The sequence below is a fragment of the Gekko japonicus genome, unplaced genomic scaffold (genome assembly GCF_001447785.1).
Source record: "Gekko japonicus isolate JY-2015 unplaced genomic scaffold, Gekko_japonicus_V1.1 scaffold6995, whole genome shotgun sequence".
NCBI lineage: Eukaryota > Metazoa > Chordata > Lepidosauria > Squamata > Gekkonidae > Gekko > Gekko japonicus.
In genome coordinates this window covers 1-19,650 of record NW_015171101.1, presented here as the reverse complement: position 1 = coordinate 19,650, position 19,650 = coordinate 1, and the positions used below count along the sequence as shown (strand labels likewise).

The window sequence follows — 19,650 nt, the reverse complement described above, 5'->3', positions numbered from 1 at the left end:
GGGGGCAGGCTTTATTCAGCCACTCCTCTGAATATCTTCCAGGCCCCCAGTAGGGGTCAGTCACCAGATGTTGCTGTGCCTTCCAGGTGCGCACACAGTCAGTCACCAGAGGTCACCATGACTTCCAGGTGCATGCACACACGAAAAATACCGAAAAAAGTAGGTCAGGTGACCAAGGTGTGGGTGGCCAGAAAGACCTATGGGGTGTGAATGAAGCCAAAGGAGTGCTACTAGTGGTTCAGTGTATTTGAGAAGTGGTAATACTATCTCTCTCTCTCTCTAATTCACCGGGTGCCAGCTAACCTCCCCCGCCCCCTGCCATTTCAGGAGGCGACAGATGGATCTCATCTGATGCCTCTATAAACACAGATCCATACTACACACTCTCTCCCACACACGCCTTCTATTGCAGTATCACATGTATGCACATACACACACACACACGACTCCATTCACGCATTCATTGGAACACAACAATTGAGATCTCACAGACGTCACTAGAAATGAGCCCGAGACGGCTGAAGACCGTCAGGATTCTGGGCTGGCACTGCAACTAAGACTCTTTATTGGCGTTTGAGTAATTCCAAAATTCCAGCTTCAGGAGCTCAGAGAAATTTCATTAAGCGGCTATGTTGTTAGTCGCGTCAAACGATGGCAAACGGTGTGTGGGGCGGGGAGTTATTTAAGGACACGGGATGCAAAACTCAAACAGGGGAGGGGGGGGAAAAGGATGTTTGCTTGTCAAACAGCTTCATGTTTGTTTGTTTGTTTGGGGGGGGAGGGAAAACTACGCCTGGAGGTTGGCCCATTCTAAGAGTAGTACGTTAACTACGAAAGGATTTCAAAGCACTCTCCAAGCAGATCCAAAACCAATGAAGTCACCATTCGGAATCCGGTTCTTCCCATCTTGGGGACTTCGCCACCCCAAGTGCAAAGACGCCGCCTCTCAACAAACGGCGTAGCGGACAAGCCGCGAGCCCCGGATCTCCCGCACTCTCTGGCAGTGGCGCAAGATGGTCAGGATGCCGTGGAAACGCTTGTCGGCCTTCAGCTGCGTGAACTCTTCGATGTCCGCCTCCACGATGAAGAACTCGCCTGCAAAACACAAGATTTCCTTTGGATGTCGAGAACCAGTATTTTTTTAAAGTCCAAACATTCTTTGTGCCACGGACGTATAACAGATGTCCGCTGGGGTCCGGACCACGTTCGCTGCTCTGTCCTCACTGAAGAATCCCAAAAACTGACATTTCAGGGCAGTGCAGAGAAACGAAATCCCCACGACAGAATCCTCACAGAACTAGGCTCAGGCGGGTAGCTGTGTGGGTCTGCCGTAGAAGGAACAAGATTCGAGTCCAGTAGCAGCTTAAAGACCAACAAGATTTCCAAGGTGTACGCTTTGACTCTTGAAAGCTCACACCAGGGGCGGTTCCAGGATTCAGAGAGCCGGTGTGGTGTAGTGATTAAGAGCGGTGGACTCTAATCTGGAGAACTGGGTTTGATTCCCCCACTCCTCCACATGAAGCCAGCTGGGTGACCTTGGGTCAGTCACAGCTCTCTCAGCCCTACTATCTCACAAGGTGTCTGTTGTGGGGAGAGGAAGGGAAGGCGATTGTAAGCTGCTCTGAGACTCCTTTGGGTAATGAAGAGCGGGGTATAAAACCAACTCTTCTTCTTCTTCTTCTTCAACGGGCCCAGAGCCCCTCTCCCCTCCTCAGCTTGCCATAATCTCCCCCCACTCACACCTTTTACCCATCTTGTGTTCTTCACCTCCACTGCCTAGCCATCTGTCCTTCTCCTACCCACTTGCTCATTTTCCAGTCGTCCACCTGAAGCCTGCTGGGTGACCTTGGGCCAGTCCCAGTCCTCTCAGGACTCTCTCAGCCCCACCTGCCTCACAAGGTGTCTGCTGTGGGGAGAGGAAGGGAAGGCGATGGTCAGCCGCTTTGAGACATCTGAGGCCTGCTGGATGACCCTGGACCAGTCCCAGTCCTCTCAGGACTCTCTCAGCCCCACCTGCCTCACAAGGTGTCTGCTGTGGGGAGAGGAAGGGAAGGCGATGGTCAGCCGCTTTGAGACATCTGAGGCCTGCTGGATGACCCTGGACCAGTCCCAGTCCTCTCAGGACTCTCTCAGCCCCACCTGCCTCACAAGGTGTCTGCTGTGGGGAGAGGAAGGGAAGGCGATGGTCAGCCGCTTTGAGACATCTGAGGCCTGCTGGATGACCCTGGACCAGTCCCAGTCCTCTCAGGACTCTCTCAGCCCCACCTACCTCAGAAGGTGCCTGCTGTGCGGAGGGGAAGCGAAGGAGAGATTGTAAGCCACTTTGAGACACATGAGAAACACAGAGAGAAACAGAATAGAACCAGGAAAACCACGTAGGGGAAAGACCTGGGTGGGGCACAAACAGATAGGGGAAGAACAAGCAGGCTGGCCCCACAAGCCGCACCAAGCGTGTCCGCTAAACCGTGCCATTGTGACAGGCCGCGATGGCCATGGGAGAGAATCGCTCCGCTCCTTCCATCCAAAGCCTCCCTTCTGTCACTGAATTTCCATTTTAAGCCCACTCACAGACGGGAGGGCAAAACGAAGCAAAAAGCTATTTATAAGGAAGCCTTGAACACTATTTTACGTGCCGAGAGGAAAACAAAGCTTCCCTCCCCGGCGACAGAACTGGCGATATTTTTTAAAAATATATCCACCGCTCTGCAGAGAGGTTCTCCATCTGTTGCCACGTGAGCTCCTGAGCAAAGCAGGAATCAACAACCTTCCAGCCACAGCCCGAAATTGCCAGTTTGGTGTAGTGGTTAAAAGTGGCAGACTCTATATGTTGTCGAAGGCTTTCACGGCCGGAGTTCATTAGATGTTGTAGATTTTCCGGGCTGTATGGTCTTGGCACTGTGATACCTGACATTTCGCCAGCAGCTGTGACTGGCATCCTCAGAGGTATAACACAGAAAGATGGAGTACTCTCTGTGTCAAGGTGAGAAGAAAAATGGTAGGCAGGCAATTTATATCTACTCAGGAAGGTGGAGTAGGGCTGAGTCATTATCTTGTAGGAGTTCCCCAGGTTGTGAACAGGCTAATGGAGGAGCTTTCCTGACGAGGTTCTTTTTGACTGTTGAAATTCTAATTTTATTTGTAGTCCCTATTGTAAAATGTAGAGCATTTTGTGTTTTTCAGGACAGGAAACCATGCCCTATTTATTTTTAAACTCTCTTCTTTCCTGTTGAAATTGTGTTTATGTTTATGAATTTCAATGGCTTCCCTGTGAAATTTGACATGGTAATTGGATGTGTTGTCCAGTCTTTCAGTGCCCTGGAATAAGACACTGTGTCCTGTTTGAGTTAAGCTATGTTCAGCCAATGCTGATTTTTCAAGTTGGCCGAGTCTGCAGTGGCGGACTCTAATCTGGGGGAACCAGGTTTGATTCCCCACTCCCCCACATGCAGCCAGATGGGTGACTTTGGGTCAGTCACAAGTTCCCTCAGAGCTAAAATGTGAAGACTTAAAAGACACATTATTCAGTTTTGATAATTATTAAAAGTAGAACCATTATGGAGATTGTAGAAATGAGGAGCAAGAAAGACGGAGTGGACATAAGTGTTACCTAGTGAAATATTAGAAGATTAAATGGAAGTTGAAATTAGAAATAAGAAACGCAGGAGGTCGAAGCACTGTGGGAAGCCATCTATAGGGGAGGGAAATGGGAGGGGGAAGGATGTAACGAGGGTAAAATAGATATGGGACATTAGTTTTATTGTTGAACAGATGATGGATACTAAAATGTTATATTGGTTGACTTGATGTTATATCCAAATAAAGTTGTTGTTTTTTTAAAAAACAAACAAACACAAGTTCCCTCAGAGCTGTTCTCTCAAGGGCAGTCCTTGAAAGAGCTCTCTCAGACTCACCTACCTCACAGGGTATCTGTTGTGGGGAGGGGAAGGGAAAGGAGATTGTAAACTGCTCTGAGTCTCCAAGTGAAAGGCGGGGTATAAATCCAATCTCCTCTTCTTCTACTTCTACTTATGAGGGCAATATAGAGACCCACTAACATCCCACCAATGTTGTGCAATCCTTCAACAGTCTATCTGGTTGGGTTCTCGTAGCTCCCCTGGGCTGGGGATTCTGCGCTGTTCTTTCAAGCGCAGAGCCAAGAAGGCAGACACTTCCCCTTTTGAGGATCCAACAGCTCCAGGAAATCATGGCTGCAGGCCTGGAAACACTAGTCTAGGGGTCCCCAACGTGGTGACCGTGGGCACCATGGTTCCCCCAACACCTTTCCTGGCATCCACCAAACGCTTTTACTAAGTGGGTGGAGCCAGGCGGGGCTTTTGCCCAGCAAGTCTTCTGACTGGCCACTGGAGATTTGATTGGCTGTGCAGATTTTTTTTTTAAAAAAGGATGCTTTGGCAGGTGCTGCTGCCGTAGCCAAAGGATCTTCACCGTGTGACTGCAGGTAAGCTGCAGCGGCCCTTTCATGGATGATTCTGCCTCCTGTGGCAGCTCTTTTGTGGCAGCCATTTTGTGGCTACGCCCACCACAATGTGTCGGTATTCCAAAGGGGCCCGCAGCCTCAAAACGGTTGGGGACACCTGCCCTAGCTAAGGAGGAGTGGGGCTCTTGGGGGTGTAGTGGTTAAGTGCGCAGACTCTAATCTGGGAGAACCGGGTTCGATTCCCCACTCCTCCACATGCAGTTGCTGGTGTGACTTAGGGTCAGTCACAAGTTCCCTCAGAGCTGTTCTTTCAAGAGCAGTTCTCTCAGCCCCACCTACCTCACAGGGTGTCTGTTATGGGGAGGGGAAGGGAGAGGGATTGTAAGCCGCTCTGAGACCCCTTCAGGTAGTGAAGGACGGGGTATAAATCCAATCTCTTCTTCTTCTTCTAAAAAAGGGAGATTAAACACCCATTTCAAAGACGTACCTTTTGTGTCCTTAGTTTCTTCTTCCTGGAATCTGAAATAGAGATTCCTGACAGTACTGGACATAGATTTAGTGGGCTGGCGCATGATCTTGTACTTGCTGGCCACGGCCTTGTTGATTTCTTGAATCACGGCATTCACTTGATTGTACGACAGGCGACCTCGCATGTACCTTTGGGAAGGAGGAGGAGAGAGCGTTCACCATGACTTGGGAGGAACAACAATGTCAGCTCACAGAAAGACACCCAGACCTGTATCCCCACACGCACACGAATCTGAGAACTCTGCATGCAAGAGTACACACATGCGTGACATCTAGGGGTTAGGCATTTCTTGAGGGACGGCAACATTTCCTGTAGCTCTTGTAACCTGCGGAACTGGCTGGCTGCTTTGCCCTGCTGGAACGGCAAGCAGCTTGAGCTTGGCAAGGGAAACAGAAACATTCAGCAACTGTAACGCAGCAAGAGCTCTTCTGTTTCTATTTCACATGTGTGTGGGGGGAGTGATCCAGCCACTCCACACCAGCGGCTCTGTCTCCTGTTTCAAATCCAGTTCAAGAAACTGCTTTTCAACTGCAAACTCTTTTGGCCCTTCTCACTCATACCGTTCTACGTATTATATTATACAGCAGCAAACAAGGCATTGCCGAGTCTACACTTAGAAAAACAGGGTCATGGAATTTCCTGACAGCCACACCTGTACGAAACACCCATTTTCAGAAACCCACATGTTGCATTCGCATGGGTGGCTGTGTTGGTCCGAAGCAGCAAAACAAAGTTTGAGTCCAAGGGCACCTTTAAGACCAACAAAATTTTATTCTGGCTATAAGCTTTCGTGTGCTGGCACACTTCCTTCAGATTGCTGGTCTTAAAGGTGCCACTGGACACAAATTTTCGTTCTGCTGCATTTGCAGTTCACGTTTTTAGGCATCCTTACTTTAAAGCCGTAAACCACCCCCACCCGCCGATGTTACTTGCATGTAGTTTAAGATCTGGCCACATCGTCCTTGCCACTGTGAGCCAGGATTGCCAGCTCTGGGTTGGGAAATTCCTGGAGATCTGTGGGGGGCAAAACCTGGGAAGGGCAAAGTTCTGGGAGGAGATGGCACTCAGCAGTGGAGCAATGCCATAAAGTCCACCCACCAAAGCGGCCATTTTCTCCAGGGGAATGGATCCCTGTAATCTAGAGATCAATTCTAATCCCAGGAGAACTCCAGGCCCCACCTGGAGGTTGGCAACCCTACAGTGTGAGCACAGGCCTGGGCGTCCAGAACCAAGACTGACTGGGGGGACATCGGTGGCAAGTCAGAATCCAAAGGATAGTGCATTTATTCATTCATTCATTCATTCATTCAACTTTTATCCCGCCCTTCCGCTGAAGCGGCTCAGGGCGGCTCACAGCATTCATAAAACCAACACAGATAAAACATCAGTCCATAAAACAACTTTACATAAATACAATAAATATAAGTAAAAGCGGTTCGGTAAATCATTACAACTAGACATCGACCACATTGTTCACTACCTATACAGAACACATGTCTTAGCAGGTCGGCAGGCTTGGCTGGCATACCGTCGCTCTCACTGGTATGCCCGGCGGAAAAGCTCCGTCTCCACGGCCCTGCGGAATTGCTGGAGATCTCGCAGGGCCTGGATCTCGCTAGGGAGCTCGTTCCAATATGCTGGTGCAGCTAGCGAAAATGCTCTAGACCTAGTTGTTGTCAACCTGGCCTCTTTAGGGCCAGGAAGGGTCAGGCGATGTTGCGTCCCAGATCTCAGTGCTCTCTGGGGAACATACGGGGACATCAACATCATTTGAATAATAGTCCACTCGTTGATCAAATATGAAGAAAGGTATGCCCACATACCATCTTAAAATGTTTGCTTAACCTAACCTGAATAATATTGGCCAAGGATTCTTCATACCCAAACAAAGGTGTTTTTTTTCTGATATGAAGCTAAAATCCCTTTTGACCCAGACACTGCCATGTTTTACCATAAACAACTAAAAAAAGCTCAGTGAACGCTATACCTACCTTCTATACTAAAAGAACGTTATTTTCTTGTCTGCTAGCATCAGCTAGAAAGATACTCTAACCTACAAGGGAAAGGCCTACTATTTAATAAACTTTCATTACATCCTAATAAAATCTTACTTAAGAATACAATCTATAAAACCAGAAAAATATAGATAATCTGAAAGGAAAACTCATTAGAAGAAGAGGAGGAGGAGGAGATTGCATTTATACCTCGTCCTTCACGACCCAAAGGTGTCTCAGAGTGGCTTACAAACCCCTTTCCCTTCTCCTCCCCACAACAGACACCCTCTGAGGTGGGTGGGGCTGAGAGAGCTCTTGACAGCAACTGCTCTTTTTCAAGAACAGCTCTTATCAGAGCTACGGCTTGCCCAAGGTCATCCAGCAGGTGCGAGTGGAGGAGTGGGGAATCAAACCCAGTTCTCCCAGATTAGAGTCTGTGCACTTAACAACTACACCAAACGCCCATTCATACTATACGCCTTTCCCCGCATGTTCCCCCAAGAGCACTACAGTTGGTGACCCAAAATCTCCTGGACATTCCAGGCCCCAGGACCATCAAACTCGCTGTGACCAGGGCCAGGGGGTTTTCGGTGGCGGCTCCTACCTGGTGGAATGAGCTCCCAGAAGAGATACGGGCCCTGCGGGACCTTGGGCAGTTCCTACACGAATATGTCGTGTAAGATGTGCTTCTGTTTTTGAAAGTAAGGTTTCTTTCTCTTTTCAGTAAAATTTCCTTCTCTTGTAACCATTGGAGTCAGATCATCTTTGTAATTTGTTTGAACAGCAGGGGTCATTTCGTAGAAAAAGAGGTGCAGGAGCTCATTAGCACAACTCATTTGCATAACTCATTTGCATATGCCACACCCCCTGACATCACCGGAAGTGTGTCAGAAGGCAACACCCACCACTCAGGCTCCACTGGACTATTTTGGATTGCTAGCTATTGGGGGGGGGGCGTGCAGATCTGCCCTCACAGAGGAGGGAGAGCTTGTACCTGAAGGTGGGATGGGGGAGGGCCTCTGCAACTTACCTGGCTGCTTCTTTCTCCTTGAGGCCCGACTGAGGGCTGCTGGGAGCAGGGGGCAAGGCTTGTTGCATGTGCCTGCCTCCTGGGCTCCTCACTGCCAGAGCTCCGCTCCTGTGCGCTCCCACAGGAAATGACCCCTGTTGAACAGCATTTTCCCCTTAACCAGAAAACATGGAAGATAGGGGATACTGAATAAAATCTTCCAACTTTGTATGGAAATGGGTTCCCTTTCATGGAATTTCTCTCTGCATCAGATCTACAACCTCGTAGTCCTGCACATCTAGCTTTGTTCTACCACCAATACTTATCACAACATTTAGTTTACAATGCCTAGTTGTGTTAATGCTAAATCTCGATCAAAATAAATCAGAATAATTACCTTCTAGCCTTAGTTCTCTAGTCATCCTCTTGGATAAATCAAAACGCTTGTTATACTGCTTATCGTAGTTGTTAAAATTGATTCTTAGTACCATTAATGCAACTATGCTGTTGATGTATTTTCAATGTTATTCAATCTTTTTTGTACACTGTTACTGAAATCTGTTTATTATTGAAAAATTAATAAAAATAATTAAAAAATAAAGCTTCTGTGCTTCCAAGTCAAATGATTTTTTAAAAAGTTTCACCCAGTACTAATGTCTTCCCAAACGATCTCTCATGAACAGCCTTGCAAACTGAGGGCTACGGTTTCCATCTCGTGCCAGGGCTTCCTCTTTTCCCGCCGCCTTCGACTTCTCCTTCTTCCCTCCTACCCGATCCCACTGTGATGCCGGTCAGACTGAGACCGGGTGACAGGAGCTGGGAGACATATCATCTGCCAAACTCAGAAAACAAACCAACCAAAAAGGCGGCGTCTGAGCACGGCTGCGTTTAAGGGCCGGCGGGTTGCTCCTTGCGACCGAGAAGCGTTCTGGTGTTAATAAATGTGAACGTCTCCATTCGCCCACGCAAAGAAATGAAAGGAAGAAGAGCAGACCCGGGTGCCTGAGAAGAGGAGAAACCAAACACGCCTGAGGCAAGGAGGAGACAGCGCAATACATGGCAATGAAAACTGAAAAAGGTGGGAGACGGTGTGTTTGTGTGCGGGGGTGGGGGGGAGAATCAAAACAGAAGGGGAAAAACTAAGCCCTCTGTGCAATGTGGAAAGCATACATAAGAACACAAGAGAAGCCAATGTTGGATCAGGGCAAAGGCCCATCCGGTCCCACACTCTGTCACAGTGGCCAAAAATACCAGGTGCCATCAGGAGGTCCACCAGTGGGGCCAGGACACTGGAAGCCCTCCCACTCTTGCCCCCCCCCCCCAAGCACCACAAATACAGTGCATCACCTGCCCCAGCCTGAGAGTTCCTATCTATACCTTGTGGCTAATAGCCACTGATGGATCTCTGCTCCATATGTTTATCCAATTCCCTCTTGAAGCCGTCCAGGCTTGTAGCCACCACCACCTCCTGTGGCAGTGAATTCCGTGTGTTAATCACTCGTGGCTAATAGCCACTGATGGACCTCTGCTCCATATGTTTATCCAAAACTGGTCGCTACAAGGGCCAGGGCCTTTTCGGTGGCGGCCCCTGACTGGTGGAATGAGCTCCCGGAGGAGATCCGGGCCCTGCGGGATTTGATGCAGTTCCGCAGGGCCTACATCTAAATAAATATTGAAGCCATTGAATGACCACTGGGAATGCCTGGACATGGTCCGTCATCTTTTTTTGGGTTTTTTGAAACGGAAGATCATTGAGCACCTTCATTGTAATTGTATTGGATTGGTTTTAAATTGTATAATATGTTTTAATTATCGGAATAGTATGTTTTTATTTGCAAGATTTCTTGCCCTGTAAGCCGCCCTGAGCCCTACGGGGGAGGGCGGGATATAAATCTGATAAATAAATAAATAAATAAATAAGTTTATCCAATTCCCTCTTGAAGCCGTCCAGGCTTGTAGCCGCCACCACCTCCTGTGGCAGTGAATTCCATGTGTTAATCACTCTTTGGGTGAAGAAGTACTTCCTTTTATCTGTTCTAACCCGACTGCTCAGCAATTTCATGGAGTGCCCACAAGTTCTTGTATTGTGAGAAAGGGAGAAAAGGACTTCTTTCTCTGCCTGCTCAATCCCATGCATAACCTTATAAACCTCTATCATGTCACCCCTCAGCCATCGTTTCTCCAAGCTAAAGAGCCCCAAGCGTTTTAACCTTTCTGCATAGGGAAAGTGTTCCAACCCTTACGTCTATAGACACAGGTTTGCAGCCTCCGCTTTTTGTAATCTGTGCAGACTGCCAAATAGAGGAGAGTGATGCAGAGGGTTGAGTGTCAACCTAGGGTCCGGAAGCCCTGGGTTCAAATCCCCACTCTGCCACGAAGCTCACCGGGCGGCTCGTGGGCCAGTCCCACATGCTCAGCCGCACCTACCTCACAGGGTCATTGTGAAGATATGATGGGGAAGGGAAAACCGTGTACACTGCCCTGAACTTCTCGGAGAAAGGGTGTGATAAATACATATCAGAGTGTTAAAGTTATTAGACAAAACGCCATCTTTATACAGCCAAGGCTCTGTTCGGCATTATTTCTCCTTGCATGGGGGGAGGGGAATACCAAGAGCCAGGGCTGGCACCCCCTCTCCTGCTTTCCATCCCATGGGGGAATGGTACGGCTGAACCCCATATACAGCAGGTTTTCGCTCTCTGGGTCTAGGAAATCCTGCATTCAGACATTCAGAGTTGCCCTTGTTTGGTCCTTCACATCTTCCCACCGTTGTACATTTCCCTTATGGCATACTACACCCTTGGCTTCAGGAGCAAAGCACGGCTGCTTCTTGCATTCACGCATTCTCATCACCCTCTGGGACCTATTAGCACATCCAAGTCACCTTTCTGCTCTCACTAGATGGACCTCTGCTCCTGAGGCTTCTCCCTTACCAACCTGCCTTCCTACTTGGCTCCTGCTGGGCGATTCCTCCCCCGAACACATGAAGCTGCCTTATATGGAATGAGACCATCAGTCCATCAAGGTCAGTATTGGCTACTCAGGCTGGCAGCAGCTCTCCAGGGTCTCAGGACGAGGTCTTTCACATCACTTGCTACCTGATCCTTTTGATGGGAGTTGCCAGGGATTGAACCTGGGACCTTCTGAATGCTAAACAGAGGTTCTTCCCCCCAGCCACGGCTCCTCCCTATAAAAAGTGCTGAAAGGCTGAACTTTAAACTACTGCAAGTAATCCTGGCCTGTCCTAATTAAACACCGTTTAGGATTATTTATTTATTTATTTATTTTTCGTACTTATACCCCGCCCTCCCCCGATAAGTACCAAGTATATGGTGAGATGACTGCACGTTTTCACCTTTTCTTTGTATCCCTGCTCAAACTGATGCTTGGACAGAACACATAGAGACTTTTTATTAAACTTTTCATATTTTGGATGTCCTGATCTTTGGTCCATCAAGGTCAGTATCAACTACTCAGACTGGCAGCAGCTCTCCAGGGTCTCTGGCTGACGACTTTTATATCACTTGCTACCTGATCCTTTTGACGGGAGGTGCTGAGGAATGACCCTGGGACCTTCTGGGAGCCAGTTTGGTATAGTGGTTAAGTGCATGAGCTCTTAATCTCTAATCTGGGAGAACTGGGTTTGATTCCCCAGTCCTCCACTTGCACCTGCTGGATGACCTTGGACAAGCCATAGTTATGGCACAGCTGTTCTTGAAAAACAGGTCTTTCACATCACCTACTACCAGATCTTTTTAAACTGGAGATGCTGGAAATTGAACCTGGGACCTTCTGCATGCCAAGCAGATACTCTGCCGCTGAGCCACAGCTCCTCCATAAGTAGCTGGCCATATTGTAATTGTGAACAGCTTTCATACTTTGCATTATTGTATCTGAATTTTACTCATGTCTTTCCCATGTGCTTCATGTATTCCACAGCAAAGCAAGGTATTGGCCTGATCTGGGTCTCATATGCATGCACATCACAAACACACTCAGTGCGTAGTCAATATAATTTGGCCAGATAACATCTCTTCCTAGGTATGCACAAGATCCCTTCTAATGCAAAAAGGTGCGGGCATGCAGTAGCAACACTTCCCACCACCAGGGGGTGCTACCATACCGCTGGCAGAGGGAATTTACGTTTCCCCAGATATTCACAGAGGAAAATAAAATTCTAGGTATCAGTTGAGAAGAACAAGTTTTGAGCAAGCAGCTATCAGGGCTTTTAGCCTGGAGATGGGCAGAGGGCATCATCGCTCGGGCCATCCACATTTCAATAGCCAACAAAAAATTTTCTGCCTCCAGTTTTCCTGTGACCACAAGCTTGTTTGGGGATGTTGAAAACACTTCGCAAAGACCCTCAGGTCCAAAGCACTAAGCATGCAGGAATCTTCAAAAGGGCGGCAGCCAGCCCTGATAATCCAGCAGTTTACTGAGAAGCAGCTTTGATTTGGACAAGATGGTGTTTTAGAGTATTATTATTATCACAAGAAGCAGGGACCCGCAATACTCACGGGAGGAGGTGTATTCCCAGGAGCTTCCTCATGGAGGAAGAGGAGGAGGCGGCCGCAGGTGAGCCCACCAAGGTTTCTCCCCCTGCCCCCGTCAGCAGCCATGGCAGCGAGCCCAGTCGCCAGTTCCATGGTAAGGGCGTTCTCTGTGCATGCACAGGAAACGCTCTTTTACTTTTGGGGGGATTAAAGTATCCCCCGTATATTTTTTCAACCCTCGACGTGACCCAGATGTGCGAATTTAGATTTTTAGATGTGGGTATTAGATATATAGATTATCATATGGCAGTGTGTATACTATAGCCAGGAGATCCTAAGATTGTCTGGCAGCCACAGGTTCTTGCTCTTTTAGCGTTATGCACCACTAGGTGGCGAGCTAGACTTGCTTTTAAGGCAAGAGACTTTTCAGAGGTGGTCTGCCATTGCCTGCTCTGCCGTCGTGACCCTGGTGTTCCTTGGAGGTTGCCCATCCAAATTCTAGCCAGAGTTGACCCTGCTTAGCTTCGGAGATCGGGCAAGCCAGGTCAGGTCTCACATAAAGCATCCAGAATGGATATAATTGCTTGACAGCAGGACACTTGCATCTTAAGGTCACCCACCTCCAGATAAGGCCTGGAATTATTTGGGAATTAGAACTCATCTCCAGATGGCAGAGGTCCAATCCCCTGGAGAAAATGGCTGCTTTGGAGGGTGGACTCTGCAGCATTGTACCCCGCTGAGGTCCCTCCCCTCCCCAAACCACGCCCTCCCCCAAGCTCCACCCCCAAGTCTCCAGGAATTTCCCACCCCAGAGCTGGCAACCATACTGCTGCTTTTAGTAGGAGTTGTACAAGCGGAAGAAATACAGTCCCAGATAGACGAAGACTGGGTGGGGAGGGGGGGGGGAATCAGGAATTAAAAACTGGCAACAGGGGGCACACATGAAGCTGCCTGATACTGAATAAAACCCTTGGTCCATCAAAGACAGCATTGTCTACTCAGACTGGCCACTCTCCAAGGTCTCAGGCAAAGGTCTTTCACATCGCCTCCTGCCCGGTCCTTTTAAATGGAGATACCGGGGATCGAACCTGGGACCTTCGGCATGCCAAGCTGATGCTCTATTACTGAGCCACTGAGACTTTGGTGGGACTAGTCATGGCAAACATTGTGAAACTAGGGAGGTTCGGAAAAGCATTCCAGGAAACCACCACAAGCTCTGGTGCTGAATTCCAGTTCAAGACAGCGTGGGACGAAGCACTAAAGGAGAAGTGAACTTCTCATTTTGTGATGCACGAAAAGCTACTCGCAGTCTGACACATCCCCTGAAGAACAGTCAACCTCCTTATTCTAACAGATGTCCCAATATTTTTAAGACCTAGTTTAAAAGGTGAATTCTTCTCAGGACAGACGCTGTCACTAGTTAACTGGAAATGTCAATGGCTTCGTAGGATCCCCACCCCACCCCCCGTTTTCAACAGAGAATGTGGCTGTACATTGAGGGCTGCATTTTCTGCCATTAGGTTAAAGGTAAAGGTTCCCTTGCTCGAAAGCCAGGCATGACTAAACACCAAGGCACACGGAACGCTGTTTCCTTCCCACCGAAGTGGTACCTATTTATCTACTTGCAATTTCTTGCTTTCGAACGGCTAGGTTGGCAGGAGCTGGAACTAGAGACGGGAGCTCACTCCGCCATGCGGCACCCGGGTCTCGAACTGCTGAACTGCCGACCTTCCACAGCCTGCAGTTCAGCGTCTTAACCACTTGAGCCATTAGATTACAATACTTGAATACTCTATTGATATGCAAACTTGCTTTTGTGAAAACCAAGTCTGAGTCCAGTGGCACCTTTAAGACCCACAAAGTTTTATCCTGGGTATGAGCTTTTGTGTGCGCACAATGAAGAACCCAGAATATACCCAAAATAAAACTTTGTTGGTCTTAAAGGTGCCACTGGACTCAAACTTTGTTCTTCTGCTTCACACCAACACGGCTACCCGACTGAACTGCGCTTTGTGAGAAACAGTAGATTTACAAGTGGGGACCCACAAGAAACTTGCGGGAGCGGCTATCGCATTCCCCCACTTCTTCCCCTCTCCCCCTACTTCTGGAAAACTCCCAATTTTAACACCAGAATGACCAGGCAAACTTAAAGGAAGTGAAAGTGAGCACATTACCATGTTTACTCAAATGCAAGATGAAGTTTCTTTCAACAGGAAGAAGAAGAAGGAGGAGGAGGAGGAGGAGGAGGAGGAAGAGGAAGAGGAAGAGGAAGAAGGAAAGAAAGAAGGAAAGAAGGAAAGAAGGAAAGAAAGAAAGAAAGAAAGAAAGAAAGAAAGAAAGAAAGAAAGAAAGAAAGAAAGAAAGAAAGAAAGAAAGAAAGAAGAAAAAGAACCTTACTACCCGAAGGAGTCTCAGAGCAGCTTACAATCGCCTTCCCTTCCCCTCCCCACAACAGATGCCCTGTGAGGTAGGTGGGGCTGAGAGAGCTCTTTCGAGAACTGCTCTTGAGAGAACCATGACTGACCCAAGGTCACCCAGGTGGCTGCAAGTGGAGGCGTGGGGAATCAAACCTGGTTCTCCCAGATTACACTCCTAATCACAACACCAAACTGGCTCTCCCGGGTCGTCTTACAAGTGCATACAAGCTACGGTCATGTCCAATAACAATATTTTTGTGCGCGTCCAGTGGCACCTTTAAGATTAGCAAGGCCTTATTTGTTCTGCTGCTTCGGACCAACACGGCTACCCACCTGAAAATATTTTTTCTGCATACAGCATTTTTAAGGGGGTCATCTTACATCCAGGGCCATCTTCCTTTTTAGTAAATAAGGTAACTGGAAGTAACAGACTCGCACTGCCGGCTGTAGGCCCAGAGCCATGTTGTGCCGCGAGTGACCCGCGAGGGTCCTTATTCCAGAGCCAGCCCCAATGTGCCGTACTTACGCAGGCACGCTTTCGAACTCCTCCACCGTCACGAAGGGGATTTCTTTCACGGGCTTGACCTCCTTCCCCGGCTTCTTCTGGCGCCCCATTTCAGGCTCTTTGCCCTGCTCCTCCTTCGCAGGAAAGCTCGCGGTGCTGTCGAGGAAACGGAGACAGAGAAAGTGTTCACCGCAAGCAGCCACAGGAGAGCTTGACAAATGGTCTCACTCCAGGCTGCAATAGGTAAGCCATTGCTCATCTGCTCAGAGGCGGGCAGCAAGGAAAGCAAACATGCTGTTTCCTTTGCCCCTGCTGACTGTTTTTCCGGCCGGGCAGGGCAACGGGGATCTCAGGGATGGGTGGGGAGAATGATAAGGGCTTGAATCCTGTAGATCTGCTCTGCTACTGGCAGTCAAACAGTAGGGACCCCAAGCGTATGTAGTACGCAAAAATATAAACCGCAAGGGTAGACCATCAAAAGATACCCACTTTTCACAAGTAAACAGAAGACATCAGTCTATTGCAATACAATAACAATAAATTGAAGATACGACAGAATTGGTGGTCACAATCAATGCTCCCTCTAAGCTGTGGAGTCTCGTGAGCAAAAATTCTACTCTGTGAGCTGCTGACATTAAAGTTGTGAGCAAGCGATTTGTCTACTGCATAAATTAGTTTGCTCTGGAGCCATCTTTCCTGAGCTAAGACAAAAATGTGTGAGCCGGAGGCTAAAAAACTGCGCTCGCTCGCACTAACTCAGCTTAGAGGGAACACTGGTCACAATCCAAAAGCACTATTTGCACATTCAAAATACAAAGTTGACAATAGTGGGAAATATCCAACAAGAGACTCCCCTATTATATTCAAAGGATACAGAGGGGTCTCTTGCTGGATATTTTCGACGATCGTCAAATTGTATTTTGAATTTGCAGATAGTGTTTTTGGATTGCGACCCCCAATCCTATGGTATCTTCAACTTATTGTTATTGTATTACGGACTGGTCACAATCCAAAAACACTATTTGCACATTCAAAATACAAAGTTGACAATAGTGGAAAATATCCAAGAAGAGACTCCCCTATTATATTCAAAGGATACAGAGGAGTCTCCTGCTGGATATTTTCGACGATCGTCAAATTGTATTTTGAATTTGCAGATAGTGTTTTTGGATTGCGACCCCCAATCCTATGGTATCTTCAACTTATTGTTATTGTATTACGGTAGACTGATGTCTACTGTTTACTTGTGAAAGTTGGGTATCTTTTGGTGGTCTACCTCTGCTACTGGCAGTGGCTTCCCTCCATCATGAGGAGACTCACGCTGCTGGGAAAGTGTCCCGAGCAGCCCTGGATCACCGTGGGAGGATGAGACTATTGGGTTAAATGTAAAAAAAATAAATAAAAATCATTTGACTTGGAAGCATAGAAGCTTCACACAGTATCCCCGATCCTCCACGTTCCCCAGTTACGGGGAAAATGCCGTTCAGACAAATGACAAGCTACTGTTTACTTGTGAAAGCTGGGTATCTTTTGATGGTCTACCTCTGCTACTGGCAGTGGCTTCCCTCCATCATGAGGAGACTCACGCTGCTGGGAAAGTGTCACGAGCAGCCCTGGATCAGCGCGGGAGGATGAGACTATTGGGTTAAGTATCCCCGATCCTCCACGTTCCCCAGTTATGGAGAAAATGGCGTTCAGACAAATGACAAAGATGACCTGCCTTCAATGGGAACAAGAGAAAGAAATCTTACTTACAAAAATAGAAGCACATGTTAGACGACGTATTCGTGTAGGTACATTCAACTTATTGCGAACACGTTAACTTCAAAAAGGTGAAATTACTACAGCTCCAAGCACTGTTCCCTCTAAGCTGAGCTAGTGTGAGCTAGGGTCACAGTTTTTTAGCCTCCGGCTCACACATTTTTGTCTCCGCTCAGGAAGGACGGCTCCAGAGCAAACTAACTTATGCAGCAGCCAAATCGCTCGCTCACAACTTTAAGGCCAGTAGCTCACAAAGTAGAATTTTTGCTCACAAGACTCCACAGCTTAGAGGCTTAGAGTGAGCATTGGCTCCAAGCCCAGGTAAGAGAGAGAAGAAGAGTAGAGGTCGTATAGAAGATGAAATACAGAAGGCAAGCAGCGACCAATGAGGCTCAACATCTAACCCATGAGAGGGTGGGGACAACTGCCCAGTGTGTACCCCAGTGAGAGAATTCCTTTAACCCTTTCCCTCCCAGATCCTCTTGGATGCAGAGGTACAATATCCAACAGAGTCATCATCAGAAGATGACCCATCCCTGAGCCACGCTGGCGCACACTCCCTGTAAGGTAGGCCCTGGAAAAAGCAGAACTTCCGCCCAGAACGGACCCTTCACCAGTACAACCAGGAGCCCCTAAGCCAGAAGGACCCTCGAGACAGGAGGCTTCAGTATGAGGAGACCCTCTTCCAGACCCACCACACTCTCCCCCAAGACCTCAGGAAAGGAGAAGGCAGAAAGCCAGGCAGAGGTCTTGAGCAGGCCCAGGAGTGTGCGCCTGACAGCCACTCTTCCCTCGCTGAAGCAGGGGACTTTACAGGATCCGGGCCCTGCTGCTGCTCAGGGGGAAGAAGGATGACTCAGCTAACAGCACTATAAGAACGTAAGAGAAGCCATGTTGGATCAGGCCAATGGCCCATCCAGTCCAACACTCTGTGTCACACAGTGGCCAACAGGAGGTCCACTAGAGGGGCCAGGACTCCAGAAGTCCTCTCCACTGTTGCCCCCAAACACCAAGAATACAGAGCATCACTTGCCCCAGACAGAGTGCCCCATCTATACCTTGTGGCTAATAGCCACTCATGGACCTCAGCTCTTAAGAACATAAGAGAAGCCATGTTGGATCAGGCCAATGGCCCATCCAGTCCAACACTCTGTGTTACACAGTGGCCAAAACCCAGGTGCCAACAGGAGGTCCACCAATAGGGCCAGAACTCCAGAAACCCCCACTGTTGCCCCCCACACACCAAGAACACAGAGCATCACTGCCTCAGACAGAGTGTTCCATCTATACCTTGTGGCTAATACCCACTCATGGACCTCTGCTCCATAGGTTTATCCAGTCCACTCTTGAAGCTGTCTATGCTTGTAACTACCACCACCGCCACTTCCTGCAGCAGTGAATTCCACAGGGTGAAGAAGTACTTCCTTTTATCTGTTCTAAGCCTACTGCTCATTAATTCCATTGAGTGCCCACGAGTTCTTGTATTGTGAGAAAGGGAGAAAAGTACTTCTTTCCCAGCCTTCTCCATCCCAAGCCTAATTTTGTAAACCTCTGTCATGTCACCCCTCAGTCATCGTGTCTCCAAACTAAAGAACCCTAACCGCTTTAGGTTAGCAGTACTATTTGAGCCTTCCTTCAACTTAAGCGGCTCTCCCATAAGAACATAAGAGAAGCCAATGTTGCATCAGGCCAGTGGCTCATCCAGCCCAACACTCTGTCACCCAGTGGCCAAAAATACCAAGTGCCATCAGGAGGTCCAGCAGTAGGGCCAGGATACTTCCATTGGAGGAAGTACCACTTTTGTCAGGGGGAGCCTTCTTAGGCTGGAGCAAAGCTATTGGGAGGATGGTTAAATTCACCCCAATATATTAAACCTATGACAGAAAAAAAGATCAGTGGCCGTTCTAGTTCAATTCAGAAAACGACATGTTTTCTTCAAGGTGCTGGGCTTCATCGTAGTCCTTTCCAATCAATTCCTGGAGCTCCTATCATTAAATTAACAGCAACAATTTGCGTCCACATAGAGCCTCCTTTGTTCAAAGCCAGACATGTTAACCTTGTTGTAATCGCAACACAGCTCAAGCAGGACATAGTCCTTGGCAGGAACAAGAACTGAACTCCCAGATGATAGCTGATCTGCTACACACAACACCATCTCTCGCTAAAGTGAAATATATCAGGAGAAAATATCGGGAGAAACTTCCTAACTGTAAGATGGCTGAGCAGTGGAACAGACTGCCTTGGGAGGGGGTGGATGCTCCTTCGCTGGGCGTTTTCAAGCGGAGGCTGGACGACCATCTTTCGGGTATGTCGCAGGGCTCTCTTTCGGCTGTGCTCCTGCAGAGTGCAGGGGGTTGGACTAGATGACCTGCAGGGTCCCTTCCAACTCTAACGTTCTATGATTCTATGATAAGGGCTGAGTAGGCAGAGAGACCAGTTAGTAACACCGGCAGGATGGAACAAGCCTGTGACCCCTCCCATTCACCCTTGGGGGTGGGGTTCAG

At 48.3% G+C, this 19,650-nt stretch overlaps 1 protein-coding gene across 1 annotated transcript; it reads right to left on the bottom strand.

The window, feature by feature from the left end:
- Positions 1-548: 548 nt before the first annotated feature.
- Positions 549-15,541, bottom strand: LOC107117051 (spindle and kinetochore-associated protein 1-like; the record flags this gene model as incomplete). The annotated part of the gene is made up of 3 exons (XM_015419082.1): positions 549-1,095; positions 4,926-5,095; positions 15,407-15,541. Coding segments are annotated over 3 exons (454 nt in total), but the record flags the coding sequence as incomplete, so codon positions are not given.
- Between the last annotated feature and the right edge of the window lie 4,109 nt (positions 15,542-19,650).